General features: G+C 48.6%; 4 protein-coding genes across 6 annotated transcripts; all 4 read left to right on the forward strand.

Moving 5' to 3' along the window:
* The first annotated feature begins 71 nt into the window (after positions 1 to 71).
* Positions 72 to 4503, forward strand: cpb1 (carboxypeptidase B1 (tissue)). Its single transcript, XM_052054412.1, has 11 exons — positions 72 to 167; positions 807 to 882; positions 960 to 1084; positions 1309 to 1408; positions 1557 to 1658; positions 1732 to 1836; positions 1903 to 2013; positions 2093 to 2183; positions 2751 to 2953; positions 3710 to 3794; positions 4149 to 4503. The coding sequence occupies exons 1-11, from the start codon at positions 103 to 105 to the stop codon at positions 4334 to 4336; spliced, it is 1251 nt and encodes a 416-aa protein (XP_051910372.1). The 5' UTR covers positions 72 to 102; the 3' UTR covers positions 4337 to 4503.
* Positions 4504 to 5466: 963 nt separating this feature from the next.
* Positions 5467 to 10942, forward strand: gyg1b (glycogenin 1b). 2 transcript variants are annotated; one of them, XM_052054423.1, is made up of 7 exons: positions 5467 to 5624; positions 7129 to 7264; positions 7336 to 7510; positions 7611 to 7773; positions 9515 to 9641; positions 10206 to 10410; positions 10716 to 10942. In XM_052054423.1, exons 1-7 carry the CDS (start codon positions 5618 to 5620, stop codon positions 10878 to 10880), a joined length of 978 nt encoding a protein of 325 aa, XP_051910383.1. In that variant the 5' UTR covers positions 5467 to 5617; the 3' UTR covers positions 10881 to 10942. The 2 variants fall into 2 exon arrangements, with proteins under 2 accessions (XP_051910383.1, XP_051910382.1); XM_052054422.1 differs by lacking the exon at positions 5467 to 5624 and adding an exon at positions 6436 to 6496.
* A 757-nt stretch (positions 10943 to 11699) lies between these two features.
* Positions 11700 to 15189, forward strand: LOC127593157 (clusterin-associated protein 1-like). Of its 2 annotated transcripts, none has more exons than XM_052054414.1 (12): positions 11700 to 11800; positions 11866 to 11977; positions 12421 to 12505; positions 12594 to 12773; positions 13071 to 13166; positions 13244 to 13327; positions 13416 to 13549; positions 13841 to 13979; positions 14127 to 14193; positions 14288 to 14386; positions 14546 to 14586; positions 14734 to 15189. In XM_052054414.1, exons 1-12 carry the CDS (start codon positions 11707 to 11709, stop codon positions 14875 to 14877), a joined length of 1275 nt encoding a protein of 424 aa, XP_051910374.1. In that variant the 5' UTR covers positions 11700 to 11706; the 3' UTR covers positions 14878 to 15189. The 2 variants fall into 2 exon arrangements, with proteins under 2 accessions (XP_051910374.1, XP_051910375.1); XM_052054415.1 differs by having other exon boundaries at positions 14127 to 14181.
* An 8-nt stretch (positions 15190 to 15197) lies between these two features.
* Positions 15198 to 17583, forward strand: bdh1 (3-hydroxybutyrate dehydrogenase, type 1). Its single transcript, XM_052054421.1, has 5 exons — positions 15198 to 15483; positions 16073 to 16183; positions 16347 to 16488; positions 16567 to 16719; positions 17007 to 17583. The coding sequence occupies exons 1-5, from the start codon at positions 15271 to 15273 to the stop codon at positions 17468 to 17470; spliced, it is 1083 nt and encodes a 360-aa protein (XP_051910381.1). The 5' UTR covers positions 15198 to 15270; the 3' UTR covers positions 17471 to 17583.
* The last annotated feature ends 356 nt before the right edge of the window (positions 17584 to 17939 follow it).

The raw sequence follows: 17939 nt of genomic DNA on the forward strand, positions 1-17939 counted from the left end.
TTACGCATGGCAGCCACCGATTGCGGGGATGGGGGTGGGCTGGGGGGTCCAGCCCGCGTTTATAAAAGCCGTCAGGAGGCCACGTCAGCCTCACTCGCCATCATGAGGATCCTCGTGCTTTTCGGACTGGTCGCCGTGGCATCGGCCGACGTCACTCGCTTCGACGGGTAACCTTATCCTATCTTCTGATGAAACGACAATTCCACTTTTCTTTTTCGGGGGTGTTGGGGTGGGGGGCGGCAATATGATGCGAGACACGCTGAGCAAATCATAGTTTGGGCTTTCTAGCGCATACGGTGACAACCGCCTGCTATCCATCACGGTGGCGTCAACATCGGATCCAGTTCAATTAGCCTCCCGTCAGCTCCGAGTCGTGCCATTTTCCATGTGCCAGCAAACAAGAAAGTTGGCATCTGAGTGACTTGGGGGGGGGGGGGGGGGGGTTTAAACCCCCATTGTGACACGGTTTATCATGGGCGTTGTCGCTGAACTGCGCTGCATCATACCGAGAGCTCTCTCTCTCTCTCTCTCTCTGTATTTTGCCATCAATACCGATCAAAATTGAGTACAAGAATCTTCGGAAAGGCAGGTTTTACAGTCCGTTGGGGAGCACGCCTGTCTCGGAGAACTTTCCGGACTTTGGTGTTACCTGTGTGGAGTACCCTGTGATCGGTTGTCAACCAATCCAGGGTTTATGTCTTTGACCAAAATCAGCCGAGATGGGCTCCAAACTCACGCGCTCAAACCCTAATGAGGAAAACAGATGGGCCTGTTGCATCACTAACACATTTTTTCCCACCCCCAAGCGAACAAGTGTTGCGTCTAAAACCGGTTTACGACGAACACGTCACCCTCATCAAGGACCTGGCACAAAGCATTGAGGTAGACCTTGGATTCCTGACGTACCTTCACACGAGGCAGACCGCAGGTGTCGCTCAACGCCGTCCTACTTTTGGCAGATGGACTTCTGGAGCCCCGAGAGCGCCGAGCTGGTGACCGTCGACATGGACGTGGACATCCGCGTCCCCGCCTTGTACCAAGATATGGTGCACACCATGCTGCTGCGGAGTAACATCAAACACGAGTAAGCGACATGAGGCTCAAATGACTGCGTGAGTCTGAAATTGGATTTAGGGTAGCATTTCCTGAACCAGAAGGTTACCCAGCTTTGTTTCAGTTCCTTTTACGCTCATGCTAGAAGGCTTTTGTATTTGTATAAGGGAGAAAATCCTCGTCTTCAGCCCGATGAGCGGCGTGCGTCTAAACGGCTTTCGGGGGGTCGGGGGGGTTGGTTGAACGTTCCAACAGGGTCCTGATCGACGATCTGCAGGCTGCCGTTGAGGAGCAGGCCGACAACGAGGCTTCGCCCAGAACCCACAGCTACACCAAGTACAACAACTGGGATAAGGTAAGAGAAAGTCACCTGCCTTGTCTTTGCATCGACACTCTCCGAAGTAAGAAGCCATTTTTGATTCTGGAAGAGATACCACCTTCCTCCTTCCTTCGTGTTTGGCGACCGCTGCATGAGGGGGTTAAACGTCCACGTTTGGTTTTAGGTCCATTCATGGATCGCATCCATTTCCTCTTCCAACCCGAGTCTGATCAGCAGACAGGTGATTGGGAGAACATACGAGGGACGCCCCATGACTCTCCTGAAGGTATCCGGCGAATCAACAAATCATCCGACGGGTGTCCAACATGATTACAGCCGACGTTTGTTTGCGGCGGCAGCTCGGCAAGAAATCCGGCTCGGCCAAGCCCGCCATCTTCATGGACTGCGGCATCCACGCCAGAGAGTGGATCTCCCCCGCTTTCTGCCAATGGTTTGTCAAGGAGGTACGAGATCTAGGAAGCCAAATTTGAAAATGGAGATGATTTTTAAAAACAGTCATGCGTCCTCAGGCTCTGTCCACCTATGGCAAAGATTCTCAGATGACCAGTCTCCTCGACCAGATGGACGTCTACGTCCTTCCGGTCTTCAACATTGACGGCTACGACTACACCCACAAGAGCGTATGTGCTTTTCACACCCCGTCGGCGAGGCTCACGTCGAAATGCGTGACCGACTGCGTTTGCGCTTGATGCTTTCTAGAATAGGATGTGGAGAAAAACTCGCTCCAGGAGGTCCGGGTCCAGCTGCGTTGGAGCTGATCCCAACAGGAACTGGAACGCTGGCTGGTGCAGTGAGTAGGATGAGGATGAGAGAAATTTCATCTCCGATGTAAACACACACAAAACGTATACGTGTATTCTTGCACCACGTGCATAAGTACAAACATGCACTTATTGGACACTTCATATAGCCAGTGCAGAAAGGAAATTGTGACATTTACAATCCGCTTTCACTTTCACTTACATCGATGTCTTTTACTTTGCTTCCTCTATCTCAAAAATTTATTACCGTATTGGCCCGGATATAAGACGGCGGTTTTTGCATTGAAATAAGACTGAAAAAGTGGGGGTCGTCTTATATTGGGGGTCGAGGCGTTATACCTATTCGGGACGCTAGATGGCGCCATATATCATTGAAGCGAATGCAGAACTTGACTCCCCAGGCCAAAGCGATAAAAATAAAAATAGCGGTGGCACAAAGAAGAAAAATAAAACATGTTTCCACGTGGGATTTTCGCCCATGTAGGTTTCGTTATAGAGGAGTTTGACTGTATTTGTATTGCTCCTTTGATGATGCCACGACTGCATTGACGCGCACTTTCTAGTGCAAAGACATCAAATGTGGGTCTTTGTTTCAGCCATCGGAGCCTCCAGCAACCCTTGCAGCGACACCTTCTGCGGCTACAAACCCGAGTCCGAGATCGAGGTCAAGAACGTGGCCGACTTCATCCGCAGGAACAAGTCGGCCATCAAGGCCTACATCACCATCCACTCGTATTCGCAACTGCTGCTCTTCCCTTACTCGTACACCTACGACCTGGCGGCGCACCACAGCGAGCTGGTCAGTAGGAGCTTCCTCATGGCGCTGCCGAACTTTGTTCTCTCCCGCTTCGTCTTTTGGCTCTCAGCTGGGAGGATCCAGTTGGTTAACACTGGCTACGCGTCTTAGCGCTCACGTTGAACGGATCTGTCTGCCTCCTCGCGGGTCATTTTTGACACTTTAAAGGGAGACAAAGAAGTCTCACAGCCGAGGGATTTCATTTCCCGAGCGTGCATTTCTTGCCTTGAGTTCATTTCCTGCCGGGTGTCGCCACAATCTCCGCAAAAATGCGCTGCGTGTGCATATTACGTGTGTCGTTTGCCATTCTCATCTGGATTGAGTTCACAGCACTGTGTCGGTCTTTCGATTTTAACGACAATCCCGCTCGGAAATGGAGGTACCTTTGGCTTCAAAGGGTCTCCTGGTCTATCAGAATTGGTAGTATCATAATAATAATAATTATGGGCCTCGCAGTGCAGAGGTACCGGGTTCGATCCCAGCTCCGGCCTCCCTGCGTGGAGTTTGCATGTTCTCCCCGGGCCTGCGTGGGTTTTCACCGGGTACTCCGGTTTCCTCCCACGTTCCAAAACGGACATGCATGGCAGGCTGATTGGCTGGCAACCGGTTCAGGGTGTCCCCCCCGCCTACTAACCGAAGACAGCTGGGATAGGCTCCGGCACCCCCCGCGACCCTAGTGAGGATGAAGCGCTTCGGAAGATGAATGAATGAATGAAGAATGCAAAAAACAAGAAATGTGTTTTGTCCACCGTCTTGCAGCTGAAGATCGCTCAGGGAGCTTCGGCTGCCCTTCGCAGGCTGTACGGAACCCGCTACACCAGTGGACCCGGTGCGGCAACCATCTGTGAGTGACAGTCAAGTTTCGCCGCCTCTTACTACCTCCATCATGTACACGCTTCTGCGAGAGGTCTATGACTAAAACTCCAAAACTCCAAAATAGACACATCAGAAAAGGAACAAAAGACCATTTGGACACAGTTCAAGTCCCGCCTTGAATAGGGCTTTGACGCCACTTCCAACGGCGTAATCTTGCATGCGAGCAATCTCCTGACAAGCGTTGATGAAAGTTGACTTTGCTTCAAGCTTGCCGATCACTTCCTACGCTGTACTCGGCTCTGGGCCTCGTTATCGAACTGAAATGGATTTGCATCCCACGAGCAAATATTTCAATGGCCTTTGCCGCTCGATATGCCCTCAGACCCCGCCGCCGGAGGCTCCGACGACTGGGCCTACGACCTGGGTGTCAAATACTCCTTCACCTTCGAGTTGCGTGACACGGGTCGTTACGGCTTCCTGCTGCCCGAGTCTCAGATCAAGCCCACGTGCGAAGAGACCATGCTGGCCGTCAAGTACATCGCCGCCTATGTGCAGAAGAACCTCTATTAAAAAGAGAGCCGGATCGGAGAAGCCCGGCGGGACCCCGGCCAACCGGTTCTCCGGCTTCCCCCAACCTCGTCGCCATCTCCATGGAAACGGTCACCGCCCGCCATGTTTCCTTGCTGTGCTTGACAGAATGTCAAGATGAGTGCCAGCAATAAAATCAATGATCCATCCCCAAGTGTCTGCTGCTTTGTCTCACAAAGAATGTATCATTGTTATGTATCCGTGCCATTAACGGCAAGCGGCAGGCAGAAGAATGTCGCGTTCTTCTGCTGGATGACAGAATTAATTTGGCCATCAAGCAGTTGCAGTGACATTTTTGATGGCTGGTTTGGAGCGATTTTTGTCTTCTAACCTAATCCGGTACCGTAGGCCAATGCGCTTTGGCGCTATTATGGTTGAATATTGAAAAACTGTATCGCTCACTGTCCACGAGATGACGCTAAAGCATCACATCGAGGTTGCCTCAATGTTTATGCGACATTGTTGCTTGAAATGTCCTCGTCCAACATTGCAACATGACTCAAATCTTTTCAAAGCACTACACACATTCCAATCTGCCAGAGAATTGACAATTAAAGCTCTTTAGCTTCATTTCAGCTGTCATTCGACATCATTTGCATTACTGTTGCCTAGTATTTCCATTTTCCTCACTTTATATTGCTTAATTATTCTGTATTTTTTTAAACAATTTATCTACTAAAAGTATTATTTGTGATCGTTCGTTGGAGAGGCTCCAACTACCCGTGTTATGAAATATTATTTGGAAGGATGGAAGGAAACAAATAGCTTCCTTAAATTCAAGTGTATTCCACTCCCTTGCCCCCACCCTTGTCAATGTAATATCTCAGTCAAAAGTCAACCTTTTTATGTCTGATCTCGAACTCTCACAGTCTAATAGTGCCTCATGCGCATGCGCACACATTCATCTTCGCACACCCCTGGCCTGGAGAGAATGCGCGCGCGTGTGTGTGTGTGTGTGTGTGTGTGTGTGTGTGTGTGTGTGTGTGTGTGTGTGTGTGCGCGCGCTGCGCGCCTGTACACGCTCATGCTGAGAGCAAGTAGTGTAGTGGACAGACACAGCCCCCCGCCCCCCCGCCCCCGGTCACATGATGCTGACCACTGTCCCGCTTCTATAAATGCACTCGGGTACGCTTTCGTCGCTCCTTTTTGTTTCCACGCCAAAGCTACCTTGAGGGGGTGCGCCAAAGTTGCCTTGAGTGTGTGAGTGTGTGCGCCCGCGCACACTCACGACGACGACGTCGCTTGGACTTTCTTCCTTCGGTCATGACAGGTAACGGAAAGCGGCTTTTCTTCCAAATACCGCGAGACTGCCCGAGAGGCGAGACTTCTAATATATTAGCACAGCGGTGAATTTATACGTGAAAATGTCAACGGAGCGACGGAGTGATTTTACATGCCGTGAAAATGGCAGCATATCGTCACTTTCACGCCGAACACGTGCGCGCGCCTTCGATTCGGGATTTCTTTATAGATGAACTCGGTCACTCCCAAAGACGCTTTTAAACGTCTTTTCAGACTCGGTCCCGAATGAGTTAAATGTGGGTATTTTGGGGCGGTGACGTGACGTCATCACTCGTGCGAGCGTCACAACGCGGCGCGGCGACGTCAAACTTGTATTGGTGTTCACTCTAATCGAATGCAACTTCATTTTGCATTCATTTGAACATTCGAGGCAAATCAGTGACATTATATCCTGCGAATTTGAGTTCCTCTCAGATTTTAATCCCCGCCGGACAAAGTTGATAGCAAAACAGTGGGGTGACATCGTATAAATTACGAATAATCTTGAATCGCATTAAAAAAATACATAAATACATACATAAATATGGTACTGGCACATGTGACAAAAAATTCTATTCAATATTTTCTCGTCATCCTTTGCAACAAAATGGATGCGGAATGTCCTGGCTAATGCGGGGGGCGCCAACAGCAAGGGGCGTCTCAACAGCACAGGGTGGACCCTGGTCAGCAATATGAATTACTGCCGTTTAATATTGTCTGCTATTGTTTTACCCCGCCTCAGCCGGTCCTAAGCCCGGATATAAAACGGGGGGCTTGTGTCAAGAAGGCCATCTGGCATTAAAAAAAAAAAAATCATGTGCCCTGATTTGCTGTGGCAACCTCTGATGGGACCATCCCAAAGTAGGAACAACAACGACAACAACAACAACTCCCTATCCGACATCCTTTTAACAGCGGCTTTAGCGAGCGGCATTTCTATTGGAGTATCACGTTTTATGATGCTCATGTTGAGATAACGTGACTCGCTGTCACTCATCACAATGTCAAAGTGATCGTCAGACTGTAACTGCCCATCACTCGTTTTCCAGCAGCTCCATCCGTCCATCCATTTATATTACAGAAACAGATTTTTAGGAAATCGGAAGTAGATCTTTGAACCGCCTATTTCTGAAAAAAAAGAAATGCCTGTGAATGAGCCGTTTTGAAATGTATTATGTATCCTTCTAAATGCTGCTTTTTGTATTTTATTTTTTTACTTTGTTGTTTGATTCTAATTACCGGTAATGCACGTGTCTATCTTGATCCCTGTTGGCCGTATTGACCAAAGAGTGTCGTTAGCCGTTTTAAAAATCGGAGGGGGAAAGTGCATCGTGTCTCAAGTTTGGCTGAATAGACCGATAGGAAAAAAGGGGGTGTGGGAGGAGGGAGGCCTGGCCAAACAGCCTGCAGCACATCATCTCAACATAAAAGCGCATGCGACTCTTGGCAAAAAAAGTCCAATGACGCAAGGTGCGTCTCTTACTCCTTGACAGAGCAAGCTTTTGTGACCTTGGCGACCAATGACGGCTACGCCAAGGGAGCCATGGTTCTGGGCCAGTCCTTGCGCCGCCACAAGACCTCCAAAAAGCTGGCGGCCCTCATCGGGCCCCAGGTGTCGGAACAGTGCCGGTAAGGCAGCTCCGGTCCTCTCCCGACCGGCGCTCGCGCCTCGTTTGTTTGACGCTTCGAAACCCCGTCAGGTCCGTGCTGAGGAGGATCTTCGATGAGGTTCGAGCGGTGGATGTGCTAGATAGCGGCGACGCGGCCCACCTGGCGCTCTTGAAGAGGCCCGAATTGGGCGTCACCTTCACTAAACTCCACTGTTGGACCCTCACCCATTACCAAAAGTGCGTCTTCATGGATGCAGACACTCTGGTGAGACACGTCAAATAGAATCACGCCACTAAATTCCCCCCCCCCCCCCCAAAAAAAAAGCAGAGTGAGGCTATTTTCCGCTTGTTTGTGTACGTCTCAGGTACTTTGCAATATAGACGAGCTCTTTGACAGAGAAGAACTGTCAGCCGCCCCCGATCCCGGCTGGCCCGACTGCTTCAACTCGGGCGTGTTTGTTTTTCGTCCGTCTGTGGAGACTTATGACAAACTCCTTCAGTACTGCACACAACACGGCAGCTTTGACGGTAAGCCGGCACGCGCATCTTATGCAAGTCAAGCGGGAAAAAAAAAAACCCAACCTTACTAGCCTGTTGATATTTTCGGATTTGTCAAACTAGCGACGGTCGACCATTCGTATCTAAAGTGTTAGCATGCAGTGTGTGGACAAAGCCCGAAGAAATACTTTACATTTGCCAAACAAGCGTAAAAAAATAACGGGATATTTGTCTTCAAATTCCTCACGGGCCCACCGGCGGTTCCGCTCAACTTGGACGAATCCAAATCAGTCCGGAGGCGGCTGGACCCTGAAGCGATCTCCTGCTTACTAACTACTTTTCTATAAATAGGAGCATTATCGACAAACGGAACGTGGGGCTGCATTTAAATGATTCATAGCACAAACGCATTAGCAAAGTCTTTTAAGTGGTCGTAAAACTGGCTCGTTGCCCCCTGATGGTCATTAGAAGAATACCGTCTGAAAGTGGGAGCAAAGTCAAAAATTCCTTTCCGGTAAAACGTTCGTGGCAACACCATTCCGAGAAGTATGGCGTCTGTGAAATATGAATGAATGAATGAGAAACGAGCACAACGTGAACCAAAGAGCACCTTAACCCTTCCGGGCACAGCTGTTACGACAGCGGACAGCTTATCAGGTTTTCGGGTTACAGGTTAGAGTTCAAACTGTCTTCCACATCGCGCCTAAGTAAGCCGAGTCAGCTGTGAGTCGGACTCAGGAGCGGATGGCCTGCCAAGCACTCTTGGAAAGGAACGTTAATGAAGAAAATAGTTTGTCAGCCGTGCACTTGGCGTGGACTGCGAATATCGGTGCCGCTGCGTTACCTGAATCATTTCCAATCCCTTGAGGGATGATGTTATTTTGTCTCGAAAAAACAAAAAAGCAAGCGCTAAACTGCACTAGGTATCATTGCCATAAAGCAAATGAGGGATGAAACGATGCGCTTCAAACTTTTCCAAAGCAACAGAAGTCAATTAAGACGCCCCAGCTAACTACCTTCCTCGCTTGATGACTTCCAAAGCATTATTTGCGGAATATTTCACGACGGGAACTTGTATATGGCTCCGAGAATGGAGTAAAGGGCAATTAACAAAAGGAGACATTATAGCCATGATAATCTTTAAAAGTGTGCGACGCACCCCCGTTGGCATTTAACAGATGCCTTGAGTGTAAATGTGCTTGTTTTTTTTGGGTTTTATATGAAGGAAAATGAGTCATGAAACATCTTAGCTGCAATTAAACCGTGAGGAATGGGAAAAACTCATCAAAAATCCGGGGTGCGCCCCGCTCGGATGTTTTCACTTTGGGCCCGATTGTTTGTCATTTTCGAGATGCCAATCGACAAAAAGCCCCCAGATAAAAGTCTCTGCACGTCACCTGCTCAGCAAAGCCCTTGACCTCGGGAGTGGCTGGAAACTTACTTGAACGCAAATGTGACTTTGAAGAACTCGGCTTGTTCTGCTCAAAAGTGCTTAGCTTCACAGCTGTCAAAATCAAGGCCCATTACCTTCTTTACATCGCAATATGTTGAAAAGATACTCGTCGCAGGATGGAATAGCTACCAGGGCCTCAACACTTCCATCCTGCTGACCCCGAGATATAGTGACACACGGGGTCAGAGGCCATTTCAAGATTTGAAAACAAATAACAATTTCAAATCAAGTTTAAGACCCAAGGTCAGGACTGATGGCAGCAACACAACAATCTAACAGTCCTCCTATCATTTGCCGATTGTCTCCTTTGCGTTTCAGGGGGAGACCAGGGGGTTCTGAACGGCTTCTTCAGCGACTGGGCCACGGCTGACATTTCAAAACACCTCCCCTTCATCTACAACCTCAGCAGCATCGCCATTTATACGTACCTACCAGCCTTTAAGCAGTATGTGTCTCGGCCATTTGCTGACATGGTGTGGGTGCCTTGAATACTTGGAGTGGGCAGTCAAGGGGCGGGCACTCGGGGGGGGGGGGGGGGGGGTTGCCAGTAAAAGACCTGGGTTGTCGCCCTCATTGGCTACATAGCGGAAAGAGGACGCAAGCCCTTCTGTTTCAAGTTGCGGCGTAGGAAGACATAAAAAAAAAACGTACTCCGGCAAAGAGGCTGCGGAAGCTGTGACGGCGCGTACGTAAATCACGCGCTGCTAATCGCGCAGTGACCTGGAGTTCGGGGCGAGATGAGGACTGGGACGCCCGCGACTCCGGATAGGGTTTCCACCTCGACAGCTGATAGCAAATCCCCAAATAGAGCCGTTTATTTAAAGACCTTTTATGTTTATCACTCAGCCGGGTCATTGTGTGCCCACTTTTCTGCCCCCCCCCCCCCCCCCCGCACTTCAGAAATAAACCTCATTGACAAGCTCTAGGTTTTGGTTTTCCTGGCAACAGGGTGGGAAAGATTTACAGCCGTCAAAACCCCCACCGTTGACTCCAGCCGGTTTGATTTCAGCTACGGCGGCAATGCCAAGGTGGTTCACTTCCTGGGGAAGAGCAAACCTTGGAGCTACGGCTTGGACGCCCAAGCCAAAGGGATGTTGGGCGGCGCGCAGCCCTCCTTCCTCCTAGACTGGTGGGCCTTGTACTCCGCCGGCGTTGTGCCCATGCTACAGGAGCAATATGGAGACCGGCCCTTCCACTCGGAATGCACCCTGGAGGTAACACTACGCGGTGCACCCCCCCTGCCCCCAAGTCACAACAGATGATGTCAATAAGATTGTTGTTATGCATTTCTGGTGCTGGATGATGTCCCTTCCTTTCCCGTAAAGTTCCCCTACAGTGACATGGTTACTTTTTGGAGTGCGCAGGTATGGAAGAAGCTCAACGCAAACTTGTCGGCTTGACTGCGACTTCACACCGGCGCTTCCGCGGCGTTCATTTTGTGCTATTTGTTATGAATTATTTGACAAAGTGTTTTGAGATGGGACCGGTGGGTAACTTTTTCCCCGTCCGTCTTTCTCAGGCCACGGAGGAGAGCCTGGCGTCCGTGGCCGCGGCGCTCCGCCTGTCGCCGCCGCGGCCATCTTCCGAGGAGCGCAAGCAGAAATGGGAGCAAGGCCAGGCCGATTATATGGGGACAGACTCCTTTGACAATATCAAGAAGAAGCTCGATACTTTCCTCAAATGAGGCGGGGGAAGTGGGGATGCACTTGCACTCCCACACGCGACAAATGAACATTTCGTGGGGGGGTGTTCTGTGCCGTTATTTTGACATAAAATGCTTTGGTATGTTTTAAGGATTTTTTGCTCGTTATACGGATTTTTTTGGGGGTAGTTTATACAGGTTGGCGCTCCGAAAATTTGACAGGTATGCATACTGTAGATATCACAATAAACAATTTAAATTTGCTCAAGTGTGTTTATTTTCACAGGACTGTAGTCTCAACTCTCAAAAGTAATTATTATGAAGGAAACTTCCTCGGTAATGTTTGAATGACTTGTATACTCTCTTTGTAAACTCACACTCGTTACGACTGGACATTTCCGTACTATACATCCGTATGCTTTTAATATTCAAGCTAAATCACCGTTTGGAATTTTAAGTCATTTTTTCGATGAAGCTCGACAATAAAAGATTGAAATATCCCAAATACTAAGCGTTGCGCTCGTTGACTACCGTGCAGTCAAACATGATACGTCACCCCCTACGTCACTGTGCTACGTCACCACTTCGCACGATAAAATAGTGTCGCCGAGGAAACGCTTTGCGATGCGCGCGTGACGGACCTGTTAGCGGCAACCAGAACGTAAACGGAGGCTTTGCAGTCAGCTGTGTCGTCACGGTGACGTAGTACAAGACAATGTTGGCAATGCCAGCAAGGGAAGGGAATTGGCAGCATTTAAAATGTAAAAAAAGACAGAAAAAGAGGGTCACAAAGACGATAAACGGCACGCCTTTGCAATTGGTCATTTAGCGTGCACATTTTTTTTTTAATGGAGAGATGGATGGATGAATGCGTGCATTTTCCTTCGGCTTCCTATCTTACGCCCTTCGTAAACTTCGCCTCTCAGAGCCCACTCGCGAGATGTCTTTCAGAGACTTACAAAGTAAGTAGCATACGCGAATATGCGGCGTTCATTTCAATCTTGCTGCTGAAACGATCTCTTGATAGATTTTACAGAAATGATGAGAGCCTTGGGCTTCCCTCGCCTAATATCGGTGGAAAACTTCCGGACGCCCAACTTCACGCTCGTTGCGGAAATCCTAATATGGCTTGCTAAATGGTAGGTTAAAAAAAAGAAACCATGAGATGTGCGTGCCAAGATTTTTTTTCGTATCCTTTGAATCAACGAGGTAAGTAATATGCCACATTTCATTTGCTCTATTCATTTTAATTTCCTGCACCCACTTTTGATGCCAAATTCCACATTCCACTCCTTTAATCTGGCTCCATCCGAGTGATTGACATTCATAGCACGCACCCCCTGGTACACATACACGATTCTATTTCTGTATGTTAACACAGCGGTCCCCAAACCCCGGGTGGAGGGCCGGCACCGGCCCGTGGGTCATTTTGGACCGGGCCGTGCAGAAAGCATAAATAACTCGCATGACTTCCATTATATTCATTTCTGAATCTGATAGACGTTTTATTTTGAAAAAAAGGTTGGGGACCGCTGTGTTAATCCATTCAACGATCTACCCAATTTCCTCCTCTCAAATATAGTTATGAACCCCAGATGGAAATTGCGTCTGACATGAACACAGAGTCGGACAGAGTATTCCTCATCAAGACGGTGGCTCAGTTCATGGTAACATTTTCGCTTCCAAATGAACACAAGTCCCCTCACCCCCATCCCCTTACCCCCATCAACGAATGTGCATCCCTTCCTGTGACAGGCAACGAAAGCTCACATCAAAATGAACACCAAGCGCCTTTACCAGGCCGACGGTTACGCGGTGAAAGAGATGCTCAAGATCACGTCGGTGCTGTACAACGCAATGAAAACCAAGCAGATGGCCCTGGAGGACAGAGGGGAGGAGGAAAACAACAAATTCAAATTTGAACTAGGCACTCGAGTGAGAACAGTTTTTCGGGGGGTTGTTTGTTTGTTTCATGGGGAGGTACTTTGCCTATTTTGAGTGGCTGTAAAGTCTTAAATGGTAGAAGAAAGTAGATACAGTAGAACTGAACCTTAAACTGAATTGCTCTTGAGTTGGACCCTTCGAAGTGCCTTCACCCTTTCATGCACAAATAATGACAACCGACATCAGAAGTGTTTTTAGAAATATTTAGGCATGGGAAAAAAATCATTTTTGAATGTCGTCTGTGTGTGGGTGTCTATGACTCCCTTCTTTTCCCCGTCTTATGTCCAGATTTCAGATCTAAAAGCAGCTCGGCAGCTGGCATCAGAAGCCACGTCAAAAGGAGCGTCTCTGTATGACTTGTTAGGAAAGGAGGCGGACCTGAGAGTGAGGAAAAATATTCACGCGCAAAGTTTGAGATCCAAAGTTCTCCGTCAAATGATTTGGTTTGTGCTCTCCTTCAGAAATTGCGAACGGCGGCCATCGCAAGACCTTTGGAGATCAGCGGGACGGAAAAGGCCTTGAGGCACGCCATCAAGGAGGTCTTGGTTTGTATCTAGGAGGAGGTTGTGTGACATTGTTATTTTGTCAAAGCCTTTCCTTGCGTATCGTAAAATCGGCTCGTCCTTTACGTAGGAAAATGTGGAGAAGACCAAAGTCATGATGAGGAACGTGCTTTCCGATGTCGCCAGTCTGGATGCCAAGAAAGAAAAAAAACACTGGCAGTTGGAGATGAATCAGAGAAGACTTCAGACGCTGCAAAGTGTCCGGTGAACTTTCCAGCGTGACACGTGAAAAACGGGAAATGCGTCGGACCGCAATAAAGAAACTCCCACGGTTGATGTGGCAGAACGAGAAAGTTCAGTATCGCACAAATATCCAATAAGGAGCAGCAACTGTTGGGCAAACCAGCAATTATAAAGCTTACAGACAACACTGACCAATCCAAAAACCCCCCCCCCAAAAAATACAATGATTCAAACCTTTTGTTTGATCACTATTATTATTATCCTCACTGGAATGTTGTAAGCAAAGACTTACGTTCCTTTTCCATCTCCCAGGCCATTATTTATGGATGAATACGAGAAGATCGAGGAGAAGCTGGAGGAGCAATACAAGTTGCAAGTGGAAAACTTTGCCAACTTCTATTACCTCGAGTGGCAGCAGGAAAAACAGATCAGACAAGAGAAGATGTTTGAGGTGTGCGAACGGAAAGATGTCTTTACATTTTATATTTTAAATGATCATTTTTAATTCGGATTATGGGACGTGTTTCTTTCTGCACATTCAACAAAGAGTCCTATTCACTTGTTTTTCTTTTTTTTCTCGCAATTTTCTCACCCGCAGGAGGAAAACAATCGAAAGAGGATGATGCAGCAACTGAAGGAGAATTATGGGGACGGTATGAGTTCGAGTGAGACAAACGCGGCTTCAAAACATGACCAGCTCAGATAGACCTTTGTCGCGCGGTGGTAACTCGCAATGCACAATGTTTGTGTGCATGGCAGTGAATGAACAGGACACAGTTGAGGACAAAGGCCAAGATGGCGACACCGATGAGTGTCAAACTTCTCATCCAAGGCTCCCTCTAAACGACATTATGGCAGGTAACCAAAAACAATTACGCTTGACGTCAAGAGTTCCTTTCCAGATAAGGCTACAGTTTCAAGGGTACAACATGCGGCCACCGTTTTCATATTTTCAGTTTCTCGTCGCTAAATGATAAACAAGAGCCTCAAAACGCATTTGTGTTTTGTGTTCATTAGGAACAGCCGTTGGGAACATGCCGCCTAGTGACAGTGATGAGGTAAATCTCCAGAAATATTTCAAATGTCTCTTTTACATGTACTAGCTAAATAAATACTTTGGCTGGACATTCCTTTCTTTCGTTTGTAAACATACCCCGGACATAGACGCTGGACAAAGACAAGTTGTGTGTAATGTTACTTTTCAGTCCGAGGAGAGCGAGCTCGACGAAGACGAAGATGAAGGCCTGGGATCGGACGGCTTTTTGGGGGGTCCAGAAGCAAGGGCGCCTTGCGCTTCCAGGGGAGGTTCCAAACGCCACCTGCTGGACAAGAGTGATGATGACTTTTGAATTCAGAACCGACCATTGAAGTCTCATTGTGGCTACTCTTAAAACAAACACAGTATTTCAAAGAAGAATACCATTTTCGATTTCGTGGGGTCCACATTGTAGACACCATGAGAAAAAAACCCTAAAGACTCATCGTTTCAAATTAGCACTGCCCAAAGTCGTGAAAATGAACCGGACACGAAGGGAGATGGTTCACTCGAATGTACTTCCGGTTTCGCTGACTATAGCTTCTCGAATGTTCGCTCATTGATCTCATTGCCTGTATTGACACCTCATACGCAACAAATGAGTGAATAAAATTGTTATTCTATATCGGGAGTCGAATATGTCTGTCTCACCAAGGTTGTCGTCCGAGAGGCGTGTCCCGGAACGTAAAGGCAGCATTCGGCCAAGATGGCGTCGCTTTCCGCGTTCCGAGTGTGCCTTCTCGTCTCTTTCTCCGCATTCGTGACCGTGTCACTGGGCTTCGGCCTGCCGGCTCTGTTGAACGCCGCCACGGGGCTCCTGGGAGTGCCGGAGGCGAACGCGAGCGAGTGCGTGGTGGTCTGCTATTTGCTCTTCGCCCTGTATGTCGCGACACCGCGGATCCCCAGAGGGCTGGTGGAGGTAACTCGTGCGGCCGTGAACGCAACACCAGCAACATTATCTGGATACGGAGTTTTTCAAAGCAGCGCTTGGGTTCGCCAACTAAACAAAATGCATTTATTGGGAGAATAAGTCATTTTTCCGCAACAAAGTTGTACTATGGTATTGAAATCAACGTTGAACAAGTGAACAAATAAGTCCTATTTTATCAGGTGAATTTATTTCTAGTGATATTACTGCATTTACTCTAGTCAACATTTTTTTCTCTGTATAAAAACATAAATAAAATTGTTTTTCTCGGCGGAACCTATTTTCTGCCGATAACGCACCTATTTGCAGCTTTTTTTTTTTTGCTCCAGCAGTACCACCCCAAGATGGTGCCAAGGCCTTGGCTAACATGAAAGTAGGAATTGATGTCAAGAAAGTTTGTCGATGTCACAATTATAAAAAGAATACTGTATATCGAATAGGAAGGACAGATACCAGATGCATTACGGACCCCCAAGCTGTGGCTCAAAGACCCCTGGTCCGGGGAATCCAGTTTGAGACTCTGCGGCCCGATCGATAGAGTACATCGGCACTCCTCACCTCGGTATTTTGTTTTGTGCAGGCGACGGGCAAAGCGGTGTTCATTACAGGTTGCGACAACGACTTTGGTCTGGCTCTGGCCCAACATCTGCACAAACTTGGCTTCACCGTCTTTGCGGGATGCCTGCTTAAGGTGAGTGTGGCAATCAATCGCATAAAGTTTAGGGAAATGCATTTGAAAGACGGTATAGCGGCTCCGCAGTTGACAACGCGCGTTGATTTGTGGCAAAGCGGAGCAGTAACCGCGTCGTGTTTTGACACGACGAGCTACAAAATAGAGAATAGTTTCTTTGCAGGATAAAGGCGGAGAGGGTGCCAAGGTGCTGGAGGAGTTCCACTCCGGGCGCATGAAGGTGGTCCAGCTGGACGTGCGCAGCGAAGACCAGGTGAACGGCGCCGCCCGGTTCGTCCGAGACAACCTGGAGGACTCGCAGAGAGGTTAGAACAATCCCGAGTCAATAGACATCTTTGCTCGTTCTTGTAACTTTTTTTTTGTGTCTGCGATCCACCGCCGAGGTCTGTGGGCGCTGGTCAACACCGCTGACGTCTCCACGTTCGGAGGAGTGGAGTTCACCTCCGTGGAAGCCTACAAAGAAGTTTCCGAGGTCAACCTGTGGGGCACCATCCGGGTCACCAAAGCGCTTCTGCCGCTCATTCGCCGGGCCAAGGGTGGGGGCAAGAAAATTCATTTTTCATCCCAGCTCTGACCTCTGCGTGGAAGAGGCTTTCGATTGACGGGCCGACCGGCTAAATTAGCGCAGAGTCACCGCAAATGATGGGGTTGTGACAATTTGCTTTCCAGCGGTTTGGAAAATATACACATCACGTTCGGATTGTTCTTTGTGCTTCGCTGCCACAAAGACGCCAACCAATGACTTAATTGTGACGCTAAGAGTCTAAAAGATGTCCTTCCGCCGCCACGTCATTTCTTGTTCATTGTTGCGTTTCTCTCGCAGGTCGCGTGGTAAATGTTTCCGGCTTGTACGGCCGGATGGGCAATATTGCTCAGTCGCCCGTCTGCGTGTCCAAGTACGGCTTGGAAGCGTTTTCCGACTGCCTCCGCTACGAGATGAAGTCGTGGGGCGTCAAGGTGTCCGTCATCGAGCCGGGGAATTTCGCCGCCGCGGGCAGCCTTAGCCGCAAAGTCTTGGCCGGCACGGCCAACAAATTGTGGGGCGAGGCCTCGCAGGACGTCCGGGAGGATTACGGGAAAGGACGCTTTGATCAGATCATGACACCGATTCGCTCGCAGTGCAACGGCGGACACAGAGATGCGAGTCCCATGCTGGACGACATCGCCGACGCCGTTACGTCCAAGCGTCCGTACGCCAGGTACAACGCCATGGAGCCGTACTGGTGGATCCGAGTGCAGCTGATGACGCACCTGCCCGCCGCGTTGTCCGATTTGCTGTACTTCTAAATGGTGACATTCCGGCTCAACGCCATTCCTCGGAACTTGAAGCCTTTCACTGATTAAGCCTTACATTTCAATCCTTTTTGAAAAAGTAAACTATTGCACTTTGTCGGAGCCACGTCAAAGCGTACATCGTCAAAGTTGGAACGGAGCTCCGTTGTCAACACAGGACCCCTTCTACAACTGTACAGGTTGTCTGAATACTACCATATACAGTCCTGAATTTTGTAACGAGCAACAAATCCACTGAAAAGTAGAAAATAAACGGATACGTGTAAACCAACCAATGTCCACTAGAGGTCACTCTTGTACAATCATTTGTTGACAAGGCCAGGTCCAATAGTTCTCACTCAAGTGAAACGCAAACGCTCAACCATCAGCACGAGAATATTTCCACCAAGGGGGCCAAAAGTAACACAGCAGGCATAAATATTATTCAATCCACTTCTTTCCGTTTACAGTAACAAATTAATTA

This window comes from Hippocampus zosterae, chromosome 20 (genome assembly GCF_025434085.1).
Source record: "Hippocampus zosterae strain Florida chromosome 20, ASM2543408v3, whole genome shotgun sequence".
Classification (NCBI taxonomy): domain Eukaryota; kingdom Metazoa; phylum Chordata; class Actinopteri; order Syngnathiformes; family Syngnathidae; genus Hippocampus; species Hippocampus zosterae.